Source organism: Lagopus leucura, unplaced genomic scaffold, assembly GCF_019238085.1.
Source record: "Lagopus leucura isolate 7727_CA_CO unplaced genomic scaffold, USGS_WTPT01 Super-Scaffold_100073, whole genome shotgun sequence".
In the NCBI taxonomy this organism is placed as follows: domain Eukaryota; kingdom Metazoa; phylum Chordata; class Aves; order Galliformes; family Phasianidae; genus Lagopus; species Lagopus leucura.
The window spans coordinates 172,729-190,769 of NW_024962314.1; the positions used below are offsets into that span (position 1 = coordinate 172,729).

Genomic DNA, 18,041 nt, shown 5'->3' on the forward strand with positions numbered 1-18,041 from the left:
AGCCCTAATCTGCAGCCAAGCTGCTGCTGTGTAAAGGGGCTGTGGGCAGGGGCTGGGGGTCCTCTCTGGGTTGCCCTGGGGCTGCAGCATCCCTGGGCACTACTGATAAGGGATTTGGAGTAAGATGGGGGGCAGTTGGGGCCCCTCTATAGAGCTGAGACCCAAGGCAATGATCCGTCTCGTTTTCTCTTTTGTTCCTCACTCAATTTACCTGCCGTGGTCTGAACCTGCAGGGCTCACAGCCACCCTGAACGTATTAAGACCCCTGCAAAACGTGTGGGATAGAGCCCCTCATCGCTTCTCATCCTTTCTACCACGCTCCCTTGCTATCCTCCTCTTCCTCTCAGAGCAATGTATGGCTGTCTGCAGGGGTGGGCCAATGGTGAACCCACGTGCATGGGGTTGTGCTCCATAGCCAGTGAAAGAGCCACCCATAAATCTCAATGCCCTTTTCCTCCCAGCCCCTACGGGAACTCACTGCAGTCATTTTGCCATCGGTGACGTCTGAGGGGCACAGCCCTGCCAGGGCTGGGAAAGGGCCATAGGAAATGTGCTTCCAAAGGGAGTCCAATGAATAGGGGACGCTGATAAGAAAGGAATTCCAATTAACTCTAATTAACTCTTCCCACCGCTGGAAGAAATCCTGCCACAGAGCTGAGTCTGGCAGTGCTGCTGTAGACACTGCAGAGCCGGGTGGGGAGGACAGCTCAACCCCACCACCACCAGGACCAGCAATACCCCCTGCCCGTGATCAAACCTGAGAGGCACACATGGCAGCGTCAGCCCTGACACAGCGCCCCCAAACCACCCCAGGGGGGTGCAGGCTCCTCTGCGTCCCTGGGCAATGGAGGTGCCTGCATTCCGTACACATTGTCTGACCGTGTGGGGAGGGAATAGGGAACAAGTGGGAGAGAAATGAGGCAAACAGAGGCTGGAGTGATTGCAGTGGTCTTTTCCAACCTTCATGACTCTATGGAGGAGATGCGACCCTGCCTTGCACAAAGGGCAGAATGTGGTGGGCAGAGCGTGGGGTGCCCAACATTGCAAACAGCTCCAAGGAGCCATTGGAACCCATCAGTGGTGGAGGACCTCCTGGGTGTTCATTACCATTTTATTTTATTTGCGTTAAGATAAACCGCATCTTTATCTGTACAACATCTCCTTAAATACTTGGCAACACTTAAAAATAAAAATAATAAAACGAGAACAATAACAAAAAAAATAATAAAAAGAAAGGAACAGTGCAGGCTACAATATCAAAACAGTACGATGCTTGTGAATAAATAACCCCTGGGGGCAGCTCAGGGGCTGGGCTGTTCAGATTGCACGGGGAATGGCAAACTCAGCCCTCCTGGGTCCTCATCCCCCCTTTCCTGGCAGCAGTGATCTCTCAGCTCTTAGTTGACCGTCTCAGTCGTGGTGCTGCTGCTGTTTTTGTTGGTTTTGCAGCAGAAGTATTGGTTCCAGATCTGCTGGAAGGCTGTCCGGAACTTCTTGATCCTGAAGGCATAGACAACGGGGTTCATGGCCGAGTTGCCATGGGTGAGAAAGATGGCGATGTAGGTGAGGATGTGAGGCGTCTTGCAGGATGGGCAGAACAAGGTGATGCAGTTGAGGATGTGCAGAGGGAGCCAGCTGAGCACAAAGAGAAAGAGAACCAGCGCGAGGGACTTGGCGATCTTCAGCTCCTTCCCATAATACTTCTGGGGGTCGTTGGAGCTGGAGGAGACCTTCTTGTTGAGCTGCTTGCGGATGAGATTGAAGACTTCCAGGTAGATGAGCAGCATCAGCAGCAGGGGCGGCAGGACCCAGACGAAGAAGTTGAAGTACACCATGTACTCCATGCTAATGACCGTCTCGAATTGGCACTTGATGACAAAATCTGAATGGCTGGCGTTCAGATCCTGAGTCCCCAGCATCTTGTTCAGGTTATTCCAACCGAACATTGGGGTGAGTCCCACCAGAAAGGAGACGATCCAACAGCAAGCGATGGCCACTGCTGCTCGCCGGGGCGTCACCACGCTCTTGTACCTGTGCAAGAGACAACAACCACAGGGAAAATGAAACGTGAGTTGGAGGGTTTGCCTGGGGGTTCAGACTTCTGCACATGGGATGGTCGTGCCCGTTCTGAGATGCCCATGATGCTGCTCACTCCATAGAATCATTAAGGTTGAAAAAGACCTCCAAGATCACTCAGTTCAACCTCAACCCATCCACACTGTGCCCACTGACCATGTCCCTCGGAGCCACATCTCCACTGTTCTCAACACCTCCAGGGACGGTGACTCCCATAGACTCCCATCACCTCCATCCCAGGGGATGGGCAGAGACCTCCTGGAGGTGATCCCAGAGCTTTTGGCATTGGTGAGAAGCCAGGAGGTGCATTAGTAACCACACGCTGTCTCCCTGCTCCAGCCCCTCTGGGACCCTGCCTCAGCCAATTCCCCCTGTGCTGGGGAGGAAATCGCTGACAAAAACTTCCCCAGAGACTGCTGGGTGGAGGAAGCATCCAGTGGTGCTAATGGTCCTCTGGGCACAGCTTGTTACATTTCATAAGTGCTCTCCCCATTGACCAAACCCTTTTTCCTAATGGGCTCGTGCCAAGGGATGGAAGGAGGAGGCTGGCTGTGTTCTGTGTCCTCCTCACCAACATGGTCCTGGCTCCCCAGAGCTCTCCAAGCGGGAACAAAGCCTGCTAGGTTGATTTTTCCCCCTGGTCCTCAGATGAAAGCACCTCCTTGGAGGCCAGACAGATTCACAACCCAAGTGTTTTTTCTTCCACTGGAGAGGATTGAATGAGGGATATTTTTCTGGCTGTCTGCTGGGTTTTGCTGTGGTGCCAGTGTTAACTTGGTCATGGAGGTGGCTGGGAAACACAGAGTCCCATCTTGCTGCTCTGAGCTCCCTGCTGCTTGTCTTAACAAATCTGCCAAGAACTCAAACCCACTCCTTCCCCCTCAAAGGTCCACTCTGCAGACCCATCTCAAGGGCAGGATGGGAGCACAGAGGGGGGCAGGATAGAGAGGGGACATCCATCATCAGGAGCTCAGAGGGTCCACAGCCGCCCATCCCTGATGGCTTTCCTGAAGGAACCCCCCTCTGTTCTGGGAAATCATTTCCAGGCAGATCCCATGGGAAGGAGGTGGCAAGGCAGGCTGCTGTTTCCTCTGAGAGCCAGAGGGTGATTTATTCCTTGTTGGGAGGAGAGAGGGCAGGAGACCCTGAGAAAGCCATGGGGCAGGGAGATCTGGAGCTCTGGGGAGCCAAAGGGTGGTGGGAGAAAGTCAGCACTGTGGGATGGGTGTGGTGGGTGACAGGCCCCCATGCAAGCCTCACATCTCAAGGATTTTGAGGGTTTTCTGCTATTTTTTCTGCAGTTTGAGGTGCTCCCCACCCTGCAGCGGTGGTGTTCCATGGCCCCAGGCACTTGGGCATAGAGCACTCAGCCCTCCTTCCCTTCCATTGCCTGGGTTTGGGATGCACAGGGGACAGAGGGAACACTGAGACCCCATTTTTAGCCGTGAGCTGGAGCAGAGGACACAGGTTTCATGCCTGCAGCCACAGTGGAGGGGATGGAGAACAGCTGCTGGGGGCCAGCACCAACAGTCCTGGCTCCACACTGCTCCAGAACAGGGCGTGCTGCTGCAGATGGCTATCAGGACAGCTGCAGAGGTCGTGCACAAGTCTGTTTGGTGCAGAGGGTGTAACACACATGCAATAGAGCAACAGCCCCACATCAGCACACAGCCCTCCTTCCTTCTCACTGCACATCCATCCAACCCACTGTACATCCACCCCCCACGAGCGCACATCCATCCCTGCTCAGTGCACAAATCCTTCCGTCCTTCTTAGTGCACATCCATCTGTCCTTAATGCACATCCATCCCTCCTCTATGCACACCCTTCCATCCTTCTCACTGCACACTCATCCTTGCTGTACACTCAGCCCTCCTTAATGCACATCCCTTCCTGCTCATTGCTGCACATTCACCTCTGTGCCCCGCTGCACATCTGCTGCTCCTCACTGCACAACCCTGGCCACTAAAAGCAAAACCTCCCTGGTTTATCCCCCTCCACATGTGCCGGTGTCATCGTGGTCACAAGAGATGGGACTAAAACCCAAACCAGCAAACTCACAGAAACCAGCAACATTTGGAACCGGGGCTTCTGTTGACTTTGTTCCTTCAAGCCACAAACCCAGGGCAGTGACATCCATCCCTGGGGCTCGAGGTGCCCACGCTGCCCATCAGCCCCACACGAGGAATGATAAAACCACAAAATGACTCCAAGTTCCAGCTTTGTACACCCCACGGGGTCTGGACATGGGGCTCTGCTGCTCTGAAGGCTGCAAACCCTACTGAAAGGCAGGGAAATGCAAGATTCTGCCTATTGCTTGACCCCATGGCCCAAAGTGTTTGGTGGTTGGGGGAGGAGGGAGGGAAGAAAGAGTCTTTGCTGCTCCCATGTCTCTGCTTTGATCACACCAACAAGAAAACATCTTTCTCATCTGTCTCATTTTGTATTAATGAAATAGAGCTAGAATTTGGGATGGGTCTGGGAGGCAGAAGCACTAGGAAGTGCTGATAATGGCTCACAATTAATAAATAATTATATTATGATTGTTGTCATTGTAATGATTGCTACCATCATTACAAATTTATTGCTACTATTATTTTTATTAACAGCTGCCACGAAACCATCCAAGATAATAGTCACCTCCGTCATCACATCATTTGGGCTTGTTTCCTTCATCTGTGGGCTTTTGAGCCTGACCATAATTGCCAGTTTTCCACTTCTCGTCCTTTCCTGAAGGGCTCTGCGTTGTCCCTTCCCCATGGGGATGGCTATCGCCCCAAACCCTCCTGGACACCCTGCCAAGGCCTGGAGAAAGGAGTGGGGCTCCTTGAGCCAGGTACGATGTACTGGGAGAGATGCTGGGGTGCCCCCACCTCAGGAAACTGTGGGGTGCCCCCCTGGCCCTCACCCTGAAGGTGTTATTTGCCTTCTCTTCCATCTATTTGTCATTTCCAGACTTGATTCACCTTCTACCACATCTTGATGTGTCCAGGTATCTGCAACTCACAGCTTGATCCACATATGGCACTCAGGGAACATATTCTCTTGACTTGGTTGACAAACCTTCAGTGATTCCACATCTGGTTTGTATCATACGTATTTTTTTTTTTCCCCTCAGCATTTCTCAATATTCTTTTGTCCATAAAACGTGTACAGTTGCCCAGCCTGCCCTGAGATGCAGCTTTGCTGGTCCTCACTCTGGTAGGGCTTACTGCAAAGCAGCTCCTGGGGAATTAATTCACTAATGAAGGCAGACCATCGCTAACAAAATGAAGCTGGAGCCAATGAGGTAGAAGGAAAGGAGACCAAGCTGACATGAAGATCATCTGCACTTCAAGCACAGCACAGAAGAGCAGCCAGAGCATGTCCTGATCTAATTGAAAATCTCTAGGCAAAACCTCCTTGATCTCAGGGGAGTTTGGTTTCTGCTCCTTTTTCCCTGCTGTATCTCTGCTTCTGATCTCAGTGTCCTGGAGGCCTCTGGGTGGGCAGCTTTTGGTGTTTGAGAAACATCAGAGATGTGAGGCTCAAGAAACATGAAGCTGAGAAATGCAAAGCAGCATGCAAGTCCTGCAAGGAGCTACCTCAGCTCAGGGCTGAACGTGTAGCTGCAAGGTGGGAAGTGCTGCATAAGGGACATTGAGCGCTCCATCTGTTCACATCCCTCCTTTGTGATGGTTGGGAGCTGTGTGGCTCTTTGGAGTCACACACCCATCTCTCAGCCCTTCATGCTCCCAACACCCATTCAAAGACTGCAGTGAGCCAATAGCAGAGCCCACGTTGCCTGCAGACGTGGCTGGAGCTGCTGGGTGATGGCTCTCCTTTCCACCACAAGGGCGTTTCACACCCTCCTGAGTCATCCCTGCAATTCTCACAGCTGGGATGGAGGTGACAGGTGGCAATGAGCCACGGAGGTGATGTGAGAAGGCACCTCGCGGGCAGAGGGGTCATTTCAGCCTATTGGTCTCCTGATGGCATCACTTCTGGTTTTCCACTTGGGAAGAAGTGAGGGTTGGTGACAGCTGGTGGGTGGATCGTGGCCTTGGGAGGGATCGATGTCAACCAACATTAGCCAAAGCTGGTGGCTAGATAGAGCTCTCCATGACAGCCTGTACCTGCAAATACTTCAAAGGCAGGAGATGGATAGCCAGCATCTCCCAGGAGATTGTCCCAGCACCGAAATCCCAGTGGCATCCAAGTGGGTGAGGCTGAAAAGCACCAAGAGCTATTAAAAGAAAGGATGGGGAACTTACAGAAGAGGATATAAGAAGGGTCTCGAGTTGTTCTGTTGGCTGGGTGAGCAGGAGGCAGGAAAGCTGCGATAGCATCTCCTGGGGGGAGGCATTAGTCCAGCTGTGAGGCACAGCTGAGGTGGGTCTTTATCTCTCAGCTGCAGAAGGACACTTCAGAAGATGAGATATCCTAAACTACAGATGGAACAGGAGATTGGTATCGGCTCTCTTTTAATTTCTTGGTTCTGCACTTCTGCTTGCTGACCCCACTCCTGCTTTGTAGTCAACAACCTCAACTCTGGTTTCTTAGGTACAGTTTGTTATTGCAGCTCGGGATCTTCGCGGCACATTCTGTCACTGCAGAGGGAACATTTCCCTTCACGCACTTCATTCAGCTCCAGGACTGATACCTCCAAGGCTGAAACATTGGCTGGAGGCTCAGCAGACAGGGGAGGTTGTTTTCCCCACCCAACCTCTAAATGAGAATTAGGAAAGCTGATGAGATCTGCTGCTCCTCAGCCGCAGAGGACACGATAACCCAAAACAACCCATCCAGCATCTTCTGCACAGGGCAGCTTTTCCCTGCTTTAAAGCTCAATTTCAAATGCAGAAAGCAGGCAGATAAATTTCTTTTTTGGCTAATGAGCTGTCTATACGTACTTTCAATTAATGAAACCTGTCTCAGAGATGCCATTTTGCACTTCCACCTTCAGCCCAAACACAACTTGCCACAAATCATGGGTAAAACCCGTGTTACTCAACTCTGCAACATCAGGGGAACAGAAGTGAGGAACAGAACACGCACGTGTTTAGTCATCAAGTTATTTATGTACACATGAATCTGTCCAGGGCAGATCTATACATCTTGATCAGCTGAATGCAGCGCCAAATTGGAAGTGAAGGCTCCAGTTAGCACCGCAATCAAATGTTCCCTCACCGCAGAGAATTGATTTTTCACCAGGAAAACAAATAAATGCAAGTGCAAAGCAAACCTGAAGTTTATTATTTAATTCCCGTTTCCTCCCTCAGGTTTAAATGATGATTTATTCCCTTGGAAGGAAACCGATTGACCTTGCAGCCTGGAAGGAACCCGCTTGGTGTTTGCACCAGGATGGCAGAGAAAGAGCTGAGACCTGAGAGCAGAAACTGCAGCGATAAATCACACCCTGTGCATCTTCCTAATTACCCTGGCAATTAAGTCCAGGCAGGGAGCAGTGGGAAGATGCAGCCCGGTTGCAGCAGGGCATGGACAAGTAGGACTGATTGGCCAGGCAGCAGCCAGTCCTCCCCATGTGTGAGGACCACACCGGCCCCCACGGAGCCTCCGAGGCCCCGCCATCCCTTTTCCTGGGGCACAAGGGATGTACAAGAGGGTCCCCACACAGCTGGAGATGGAGACGTTTTGCTGTGGCTGCAATCAGGGCTGGGGATGGCCCTGTGAGCACGGAGCATCTGCACTGCCCAGGCTGTGAGCACGATGGGAGTGGGTGCTGATCTCCATTCAGTTAGCCCTGGTTCTGCACAGTGGTGCTCATCCATCTGGATGCAGGCTGTGCCATCAGCTCTCGGCCGCGCAGGGTCACGGGCAAACAGAGCCACTCGAGCTGAAATAAATGCGTCGTAGCTGCACATTGCAGGGTTTAACTCACAGAGTGTTGATACCAATGCAAAAAAGAAAGAGGAATTACACAGTCTGAGAGCCTGTGCTAATTATGGCTGTGTCTGAGGCAGCGTTTCTCGGTGCTTTTGGAGAGTTTGTAGCACCGTTCCCTCTGCGAGCAGATGGGGAAACTGAGTTGCAGAGGGGGGCTCTGCTGTGCCAAGCGAAGCAAGATGAACTGAGCTGAATGAGAGCGCATCCCCAGTGCCAGGAGCTGGCACTTCTCTCCTTTGAAAGTAGCCAAGAGAAAACTTCTCAGCTCTGACAGCAATGGCCCAGGGAAGGCAGTGCCCCATGCTGCTCAGTGCAGCCCTCCTTCCATGAGTGGCACAAGGGTGATGGACCAGGGGATGTCACCTCCCTGCTGCTGTGTCCCTGCCCAGGCATCACTGGTACCTGGGTGCTGTGCCCATGGGCACCTTGTGCAGTCTCAGGAGCAGCAAAGACTGAAGCAGCTGAAGAAGCCAAGAGGATGAGGCTTGGGGGCAAATCCCTTTCCTTTTTGAGAGTAATTTTTAATTAAGAACAAAATTCCAACCAAACCAACCAGAAGTTCTGGAAGCAACGCTCAGTTTGGCGCTGGGGGCAGAGCCCAGACAGGAACAAGGCAGGGATGGGATGGGGTGGGGAGGGACAGGACAGGGCACAGAGGAACTGTCTGCTCTGTGCAGCAAAGGACAAACCCAGACACCAACAAACCTCCCAGCACCCGATCCTGCTCTGCCCTGCATCACCAAAAACGTCCCTTCCTCCTCAGTTCTCACCCCATCAATAATATGTTTCTTAGCCCACAAGCAACTGAGGAGGAGACCATCTCTGTGGGATTATTTCACACCTGCTGATGGCATCACCAGTGACGTCTTTTTAACCCCCAGACCTGCCTGTCAGGAAGGCAGCTAGCTACGTGCCTGGGCAGGCTGAGCAGGGCTGGGTGCTGGTGCAGCAGGAGCTGATCAGCTTATTGCTATTCTGCAGGGTTCCCTGCTGGCTCTGGGGCTGTTTTGTCCACATCTTGGAGATCATCAATTGCTCTTTCTTGTGGCTGGGCATGCCACGTGAGAGCAGCACGCCTGCCCCAGCAGCTGGGCATCCATGCTGCCAGCAATGGCATCTCCCTGCCAGGAGCTCAGCCAGCCCCAGGGAAGGCTGGTTTCTGATTTTGTGGGCAGGAAATTCTTCATTCAGGCACTGAGGGTGGTGTTGCCCCCAAGGAGTCACACCGCTCAAGTCATCTCCATCCCACCAGGCCGATGTCTCTCCCTCGCATGATCTCCTCCCTGCCCCATATCCCACTTTCTGCAGGCACCATGACTCCCTGCTCCCTGTCTGAACCTCCCTTGCACCCTTTGGACAGGATCCTGCAGGTTTTCCCTTGACCTTCCTCCAATCAGAAGTTTTTTTCCAGCCCATCGGTTTTGTTCCAGTCTGAAATGACTCCTGTGTGTGTCACAAAGAAACTCATCTCCCAGGTCATTTCACCAGGTTGCCTCCTCCACACATCCTCCTCCTTTTTTCCCCATTCTTTCCTGTGCTCTGAAGACCTTTCCACCCCCTGTTCCACACCAGGATGTCAGACCCATCACAATTCCAACTTCCTGACTTTCTCTACTTCCTCCATCTCCAATCCCTCTCCTCAAGTCCCGTCCCCACGCCCAGGCTGTGACCTCTCAGCATGAGTCGTTCTCCCACTGCCAGGCTGATTTCAGCATGGATATAGGACACAATTGGTTTCTGCATCCTCTCATTACACTTCCCCATGCCCAAAAGCCCCCTGTGTTTGGGTGCAGTCTGCTTTGGTGTGTTCTGGACAGAAGGGGTGGTTGGCTCTGGCCTCACTGATTGCAAACTGTGGCTGTTGGTCTGTGGGTCCCAGCCAACCAGATCTTGAAAGCACAGTCTGGTGGGCTTTGTTCCAGTTGTCTCCACCAAACTTATGGCCAAAATCCCTCTCCGGTCATCAGAGTCAAGCTGGCCTTTCTATAAAGGCGGGGTGACAGTGACATCTCTCACTGCTGCAGTCAACTTCTTCCAGCTCAGGGATGAAGGATGACCCAGGACAACCCAGCAAAGGTCTCTTCAGCTCCAGCTCCAACTGGCTGCAGTGAAGGCACACACCAGGGTGAGCTGCTCCTGACTCACTCCTGACACACTGCCTGCAGGGCCAGGCTGGGCTGGCAGGGATCAGGCAGACTGAATCAGCAGCTTTGGCAGAACCTCCTGTATCGTGTTGAACTATTTTCGCTGCCTCTATGGGGTCCTTGGAAAGTATCAGACCCCGGTGTGCATTGGCATCACCTCCACCAACCCAGCACCTTTGGAAACACCTGAATGAACCTTTGGTACCCGACTCTAAACTCTTCAGACCAGTAGGACCGTGGGTAACCCCTCTTTCACCGCACTCCTCCTGCACTGAGCAAGTCCTGGCACTGCACTGTGCCTCAGTTTCCCTAGCTGCAAGTGTACTATTGCCCTTCCAGGGAACCTGCCCTCGCATTTGTTGGTAAGGCATTGTCAATGTCTTTACCTCACAATTAGTAGCATTCATAAAAAAATCCCAATGAAAATCTCCCCAGAGCGTGATTTTGGAGCGTAAGAGGAAAACACCAGCTAGGAGCTGGTTACCATTCATCTCCCAGCAGGCAGATGGAAGCTCTGCCCAGGGGACAGATGTTGGCTCCAGCAAACGGGGTCAGGGCAGAACAACCCCCAGCAGCTGACCCAGCACACGGATTGCATCTGGGAGGCTGGGATGAGCTGGAGACTCTGCGTGTGGGCATGGGGAGCAGCACCCCAACAGCCACACGTCTCCCCTTGCCTTCTTAGTCCAAAAATTTTGGGAATAACCCCTGCATTCAGAAAAATCCAGGCCTCTCCCCCCTCTCCTCTGCCCTGCCAACTACAGAGCATCCAACACTTCGATCTTTGCCACCTCCCAGGGAGGGGACATCCACAAACCCAGAAGCCAAGGATATGGGAACAATGCTCCCAGCCCAGCTCGCCCCCCTCCAGCCAGCATCGCAGCGGCTGCGGCTTCTTCTGTGACCTGATTTTCGGGCTGCCAGCAGACGTCTCACAGTGCTGCTGCAGCAGCTGTGCACTCCCAGAGAGTCTAATCCTGACATCCCATCGCAGAGGGAAGAGCCCCAGCCTGTGACTTAGCATTCACTTGGCTGAATGTTACTCCGTGGATCACAGTCATGATGAAAAGTGGCTCCATCGGGTGTTTGCAGGATCTGAGACTGATACAACCCGCTGGTAAATGCCTGCCTGTTTCCAGGGCTCTGATCATTTTGGTGGCACTGGGTTCATGCTCCTGGTCCAGCACCACAACTCGTCTGTGCTTCCTGGTTCTGAGCAGAGCATGATGTGAAACGCTGAGATTTAGCAGCCATGTGCTGAGCTGATCAGGGAGTGCTGATAAATACAACTTGGAAACAGCTCTCCAGCAAACCCTTCCAGGCTGTGATCTCTGGTTCCTCTTTGCTCTCGGTTCCCATCTACCTGCTCCCTGTGGGTCACCCTCATCTGCTAAAAATAAAGGCAGCAAGGGCAGAACAGAAGGGCTCTGAGCAAGAGGAGGCTGCAAAGAGCTGCCGGTTCCCAGAACTCCTCTGGTTTAGGAAAACAGGATTCCTTAGAAATGCAGCCTGCTTTGTAAGGCAGGATTGCATCTTTTTGTCAGCTAACGGAGCTGAAAGATGCCTCGGTGAGCTTCTGTGAACGTGAGCTCCCCAAAACTCCCTCAGCTCCCAATGAGTCGCCTGAATGCTTTGAAACCTGTCCTCCAAATTCAAAAATAAGCCTCAGACAAGCCGTGGCTTTGTTCATTCACTTGGTTGGATGGACAGAGTCACTCACCATTGCCCTCACACATCATTTGCTGCATTGTCCAGGCTGCTGGGAGCCATCTCCGGTCACCCTTGCTTCCCTGGGGACATTCCCTGTGGGTCACATCACCTCGTATGCAGCATGCACTTCATTTTCTTCATTTCAACCTTTTGTTCGGGATCAAAATCCTTCAGACAGCCCAAAATCTTGCTTCCGAGGTTCAGTGCCTCCCCCTTTCCATAGGGATCATCTCCAGGGGACCAAGAGCCACGGGGATTGGGGCCACCACACATCCCTACCGCATCCCACACCTCTCCTTCCCCATGCTGGCCTTGCTGCTGCCTCTCAGAGCCTAAATATCCCTACAGATTTCCCAACACTCACTGCTGGGAGCACTGGAAATACTTTCCATACCCCTTAGGTGCTTCTATTCTCCAATTCATGGGAATTTAGGCCCATGCAGTGTCCTGTCCCAGAGACCCCTCACCCCCACCACAGTGAAGTGCCCCCCACCATCCCACCAAGTCCTCCTTTGAAACCTCAGTGGAGGAAAACCTCAGCCCTGTGCCCCAGCTGGCCGAGGGTGATGAGCCTTCCTGTGACCCAACCCCAGCTGGCCCCAGGCCTGTGGCTCTTGGCAGGCCCAGAGAGAAGGGGAAAGAGCGCTGCAATCCCAGCAGGAGCCCAAGAAGTGTAGAGCCAAGCTGAGGAAGCATTGCACTGCTGCCTCCATCCAGGAGGTTACCTGCAATCCTCCTCACTGGTGGAATCTGTGGTCCAGGGCTGAGGGATGCTCCTGTGCTCTCAGATCTCCTAAGGCTCAGGGCTTTGCTGGAGCAGCACAGAGTGCCAGTGCTGTTCCCAGGGCCACCCACAGACGCTGTTTCACCCATGCTGTGCCTCAGCCTCCCCTCTCTGCTCCTGCCTCCCATTACTGAGCAATTTCCAGCCCAGTTTGATCTAATTTCTACATCTCTGCAGCATCATATATTTGCTCAGAACCTTCAGAAGTGGGAAATGCAGCTTGGCTTGGTGAGCTGCTCCTCTGGGTGCCATGGGGTGTGATGGGCGGGGGGCACCCACCAACCCTAAGTGTTAGGGTCATGTGCAAGACTTCCAGCAAATTTCCCCTGGTTTTCTTCTCCTAGCGTGTATTTCAAAGCAGATGAAGGGAGAGAAATCCTAAGGGAGCCCAAGGATGGGATCAGGCTGTGTTCTGGCATCCAGCATCCCTAGTCGAGGGGGCTGTGGTTCCTATACTAAAGGAACTGCATCCCCATGAAAACATCCCTCCGGCACCGTCCCTCCTGCATCCTGCATCCCGCCACAGGGATGCCGGGGGCCGGTTCCTGCCTGGCTCCTTCCCCTCCCTTTGAACTCGTTTCATCTTCCCTAAGCACATCAGGGAGGGGGAAGCGGGATCTGGGCTGGGGGGACCCTGCTGCGCCCAGCGAGGGGAGATGGAATGCAGGGGTGCTGCCGTGTGGGGAGGAAGGATACGAGGGGGAGATGGGAGTTTTCCTCCAGCACAAAGGCACTGAGCCTATTTTAGGTGGCTTCCAGCTGTTTGGAGCAGCTCCCTTTGGGAAGCTTGGGGGGTGTGGTACCTTCTGCTCCACCTGAATGATGCTTTTGGCTTTATCTCCTTCAGCCAACTGCTCCCAGCCAAAAGCGCCCTTGCCTTCAGCCTCCAGGTAGCCAGCACATGGCATGGAAACTCATGCATCCCTTCAGAAATCCCAAACACAGGACCTGCAGGGAATCCTGGGGCTGCACAGCACCACCTCTGCAAAGTGCATGCAGGCATGGGACATCCATCCCCACAGAGTCCCCTTGGTCCAGCTCCCCCCATCAGTTCCATCCATGGGAGCCACAGAGCCCCAGATGCAAAGGTGATGGGCTGAGAGGGCACGTCAGCACCAGAAAGATGCTTCAGTATCATTTTATTGTTATTGTTGGCATCCAGCAACAGGCTGGGGGAAATCTGGAGCATTTCAGGAATTCTGGAGATTCAGGAATTGTGCTTCAGTGGTATTTTCTACCATTTGTGATCCCTGATGTGCTTAGGGCAAAAAATCACCCACAGCCAGTGCCAGCTGCTGGGAATTTGGGATAAGGGTGGATGACAGAGTGGGAAGGCTGGCACCACTGAGTGCAAAGTTATTCAATACTGAAAAAAGATCTGAACAGGCAGAGCAAAATCTCACCGTGCTCAGACCAGGATGGACCAAATGCAAAGTTAACATAGCAGGAGAAAAACCCACCCAAACTACACGTGGCACAGAAGGCTCCACATTAATGCTCTCAGGGTCCTGGGCCAGGGCAGAAATTGCCCCCAAAAGCCCAACTGATGCTCAGAGGGAGCAAGGCAGGAGAGGCTGCATTTGCTGGGAGAAGCAGAGACACGAGCTCAGCGGCGCTGCTAAGTATAGACCTGCAGTCCTCCCACAGCTGAACCTGTCCCCAGCACACAGAGGATGCAGAAGAACCAAAAAAGCCCCAAAAGCAGTGAGAAGGCACAGAGGGCTCTGGAGTGCTGTTGGGGTGGAGAACGGGGATTTTTCAGGCTTGAAAAAAAATACATGTACACAAATTGTGCAACGGGAAACTGCCTGAGAAGCCAAGTGTGGTAGGGAGGGAGTGCGCAGGGACTGTTTCTACTCTGTGCAACCCCTACCCACAGGTCCCTGAGGCTGTCAGTGCCTTCCACCTTCAGCACGGGAAACCTGGGCTGAGGACAGAGCCGTCGTCTCCTTCCAGATACAAAGTGGAGCACAGTGACCCCCCCCGAGCAAAACAACCAGAGGCTGTGGGATCCCCCTTACCCAGCCTGCCCCGATTCCTGCTGCAGCCAAACCTTCCTGCTGGTGCTGCTGCTTCTCAAAGGGTTTGAGACATCTCTGTTCCCTCTGAACCCCCCCAGTGCCCACCCCAGACCCACTCCTCACATTGTCCTACCTGACCGGGATCTTTACCCGCAGGTACCGATCCACGGCGATGGCCAGGAGCGCCAGGATGGAGCTTTCGGTGAGGATGAGGACGGGACACGCCATCATGAGGCAGCTGTAGAACTCCGTTTGCGGTCCGATATTGATGATGATGGCTAAAGGGATGACCAGAGCACCCACGGCCACATCGGCCACCGCCAGCGAGACGATGAAGCAGAAAGTGGCATCCCGCAGCGCCTGGTTCATCTTCACAGCCCAGATGACCAGGATGTTCCCCGGCACCGACACCAAAGCGATCAGCACTTCGATGGAGATGTAAGCAGCCTGGAATGCCGACACGGGCTGTGCCATGATGCTGCGCTCCCCTCTGCACTCCCTCTGTTACCTGCAAACGCAGAGGGAGGCGGTCACAAACTGCGCTGCGAGCCGAGATGGAGCCGGGACGGAACCCGGGCGGGGGTGGGGTGGGAAAAAAAATATCCCACTGCCTGTGCCGGCCCCCCCGGACCTCGTCCTGCCCCGTCCCCCCGCAGCGCGTCCGTCCATCGCAACGCAACGCACCGCGCGGAGCGGAGCTCCGTGACCCGCCGCGCCGGGGTGGGGGGAGCGGCGGGGGGGGGGGCCCGCGAGCAGCCGTTCTGCTGTCCGTAGCTCCGAAGGACGCCTCACCTTGTCCGGCTCCAGGAGGTTGTGCCGGCGGTGTCCCCGAGTCGCGTTCAGCCGGCGGGCAGGGAGGGGGGCATGCTGCGGGACGGGGGGCCGCGGGACGGGGGGCTGCGCTCGGCCCCGGTGCCCAGCACCGCGCTGCTCCCGCAGGCAGCTCGCAGCTGAGGACGGAGCATCACATGGTGCGGCGCTCCCGCGGCCCTTTAAAGAGCGACCGACCCGATTTGGGGCTGCGCAGCCGAGCGGGGGCGAGGCGGGCGGTGCCGGTTGGGGTTGCTCGCTCTGCAGCCAAACCCGGGCTCCAAAAGCCTCACGTTTCGCTTTCAGCTCCAAAACCGGCTTCAGAGCCCCGTTGCAGGGGCAGGAGTGGAGAGGAAGGAGACGACGGAGCGAGCGCGGAGCAGCCGGTACCGGGCACGGAGCAGCCGCCGCTCGGTGCTCAGCCCCGGGCCGGGACCCGCCGGAGGGGTGGAACCGGCGACGAAAATCGCCCCCAAAAATCAGTGCCGGGGCGGGGCTGAGCCCTCGGAGCAGCACTGTGGGTGCCGAGGCTGCACCCCGTGCCGAGCAGTGGGGAGGGCTGGGGAAGAGAGGGGGCTCATTCCTATCCCCAACAAAGCACGTGGAAGAATGGTTTCCCCATGCTGGGGCTGCTTCAGGTGTTGGTTAAGAGTGTGGGAGAAGTTTGAGGTAAAATGGTCAAACCCCACATTTCTGCCCTGGGCTGGGAAGTGGTGCTCGCTCTGGTGGAGCTGAGCCAGCCAAGCCCAAAGCACCGCAGCCCAGCCCTCAGCCCAGCCACTGTGGGCATGCAGCACCCATGGGTGGTTTCCACACCCCTAAGTGGGAGCCAGGCACCTCCAGGGCTCACCCTGCACATCTCCAAATCTCTGGGTTTATCTGAGTTCTACAGGTCTGGGAGCAGCTGTGACCTCAGGGTTGGGAGAAGGGGACACTCCCCAGCCCTGTCCAGACCTCTCCGCATCCTTTCCTCTGGTGGGAGTGGGGCTGGATTTGTCCCCTCCTCTGCTCTGCTCTATGCAGTGAGAGCTGTCCTACTGTTTGAATCTGTCCCTTGGCACCTTCTCCATCCAAACCTGTGCACCCTAAGGCAGGGTTGGGGACATCAGCGGTGACATCCCATTCCCAAGTGCCACCATCAGTGGTGGCCCGTGGGCTTCTCCCTCACCTCCACAGCTGAGCAGAGGGCACAGGGTTGGGGTCAAGCATCCAGGGGCCACTCGGGGGCTGCGTTGCGATGTCAGCTGTGGTCACTTTGTGCCAACAGCAGGGCAAGGAGAGCTTATGCAGGTTTAAAAGATCCGTTCTCTCTGCAGGGAGAAAAACAAATCAGGGATGGTGCATCCACGTAAACACTGTGCTATTTATGGGAGGTGTTCAGGCTGTGTCTCACTGCGCATCCCTTCTCACACATCCTCTGCAGGAAGCCATTATCCAACTTTGGGCTCAGCCTGAAGCCAGAGGCAAAGCAGAGCAGAGCTGCCAGAAACTCCGAGCTCCATTTGGGTCCCTGTGCACATGGATATGGATGCCGAACTGCAGCCTGGGTTCCTCCAGTTATCCTGCTGGTAATCCTCCAGTTATCCTGCTCGTATCCGGCTCTGCACAATGCAGGAGTGGGAAAAGCATTCCAACCCCTCACCAAGTGATGTCCTGTGGGAAGGGTCCCTGCAGGCAGCTTCTGGCTGGGAGCAGAGCAGGAAAACCATCGCATTCATCACAGGAGTGAAACGCGGAAGTGAAGGCAGGCAGGTCCCAGCTGAACTGCAGGCAAATCCCTCCAACACAGCAACTGAAGCCACTCCTTTTCCTAAAGTGAATTCTCAATTTGCTCTCCTTTCCCAGACTCACGCCCCAGCTTACTTAATCTTAGCAGCACTCCTTATTTAAAAAAAAAAAAAAAAAAACAACAAAAAAAGCACACCCAAATTGTGCCAAAACTGAGCTGCGAGTCTGGGAGTCCGCCAATGGGGATGAGCTCCACCATCAGCCTGAGTAGAATTTCTCAAGGCTTTGGCAAAGGCTGCGAATATTGACCGAGTAAATGTGGCTGCTGGCTGCTGCAGGGCGTGCAGGCATTGCTGCTGCTGGACGTGGTGTGAGCTGCCTGCCCTGTGCAAACCAGGCTGGGCCTCGTATTGGAGGTTCCTTTAAAAAGCACAAAATGGGATTTTGTGGTGAACATCAGGCTCCCAGCAGGCTGCTCAAGGTCTTCCAGGCTCTTGCTGTGGGGTTTGGAAGGAGAAAATGGGCTGAGCTGCAGAATGGCCAGGAGAGGACACTCACTGTTGGCAACCAGAAGGGGAGATGGAGGGCTGGGAGGAATGGTAAGACTTACAGGATAGGAGCAAAGCTGGGCTGGCAGGGAGGGTTCGTGTGATGCAGCAGCAAGTTGGAGCCGGCCCTGGGGACTGGGGCTGCACCCAGAGCTCAGCTCCTGCCAAGAAATGCACATCCAAGAAAGTGAATCAGGGTGTGGGGTGCTCCTCCCCCACAGCTTCCATGCGGGAATGCTTCCTGCCTCAGCTTCCCTACAAGAAAAGCAGCTCCAAGGTGCCATGGCTGAGATGGAGAGGGTTTCTCTCCCTGTTCAGTCACAGGGGCCGTGCT

The 18,041-nt window shown here is 54.4% G+C and overlaps 1 protein-coding gene across 2 annotated transcripts; it reads right to left on the reverse strand.

Annotated features, from left to right (window-relative positions):
• Positions 1-1,093: 1,093 nt before the first annotated feature.
• Positions 1,094-15,503, reverse strand: LOC122188632 (adenosine receptor A1). 2 transcript variants are annotated; one of them, XM_042887081.1, is made up of 3 exons: positions 15,414-15,503; positions 14,755-15,129; positions 1,094-2,031 (listed from the first exon to the last, which is right to left on the reverse strand). In XM_042887081.1, the coding sequence occupies exons 2-3, from the start codon at positions 15,093-15,095 to the stop codon at positions 1,398-1,400; spliced, it is 975 nt and encodes a 324-aa protein (XP_042743015.1). In that variant the 5' UTR covers positions 15,096-15,129; positions 15,414-15,503; the 3' UTR covers positions 1,094-1,397. The 2 variants fall into 2 exon arrangements, with proteins under 2 accessions (XP_042743015.1, XP_042743016.1); XM_042887082.1 differs by lacking the exon at positions 15,414-15,503 and having other exon boundaries at positions 14,745-14,824.
• Positions 15,504-18,041: the final 2,538 nt, after the last annotated feature.

Coding starts and splice junctions, on each gene's coding strand:
- LOC122188632 (XM_042887081.1), bottom strand. CDS start 15,095: ATGGCACAGCCCGTGTCGGCATTCCAGGCTGCTTACATCTCCATCGAA. Junction 2,032..14,754: donor CGGGTAAAGATCCCGGTCAG/GTAGGACAATGT, acceptor TCTCTTGCACAG/GTACAAGAGCGTGGTGACGC.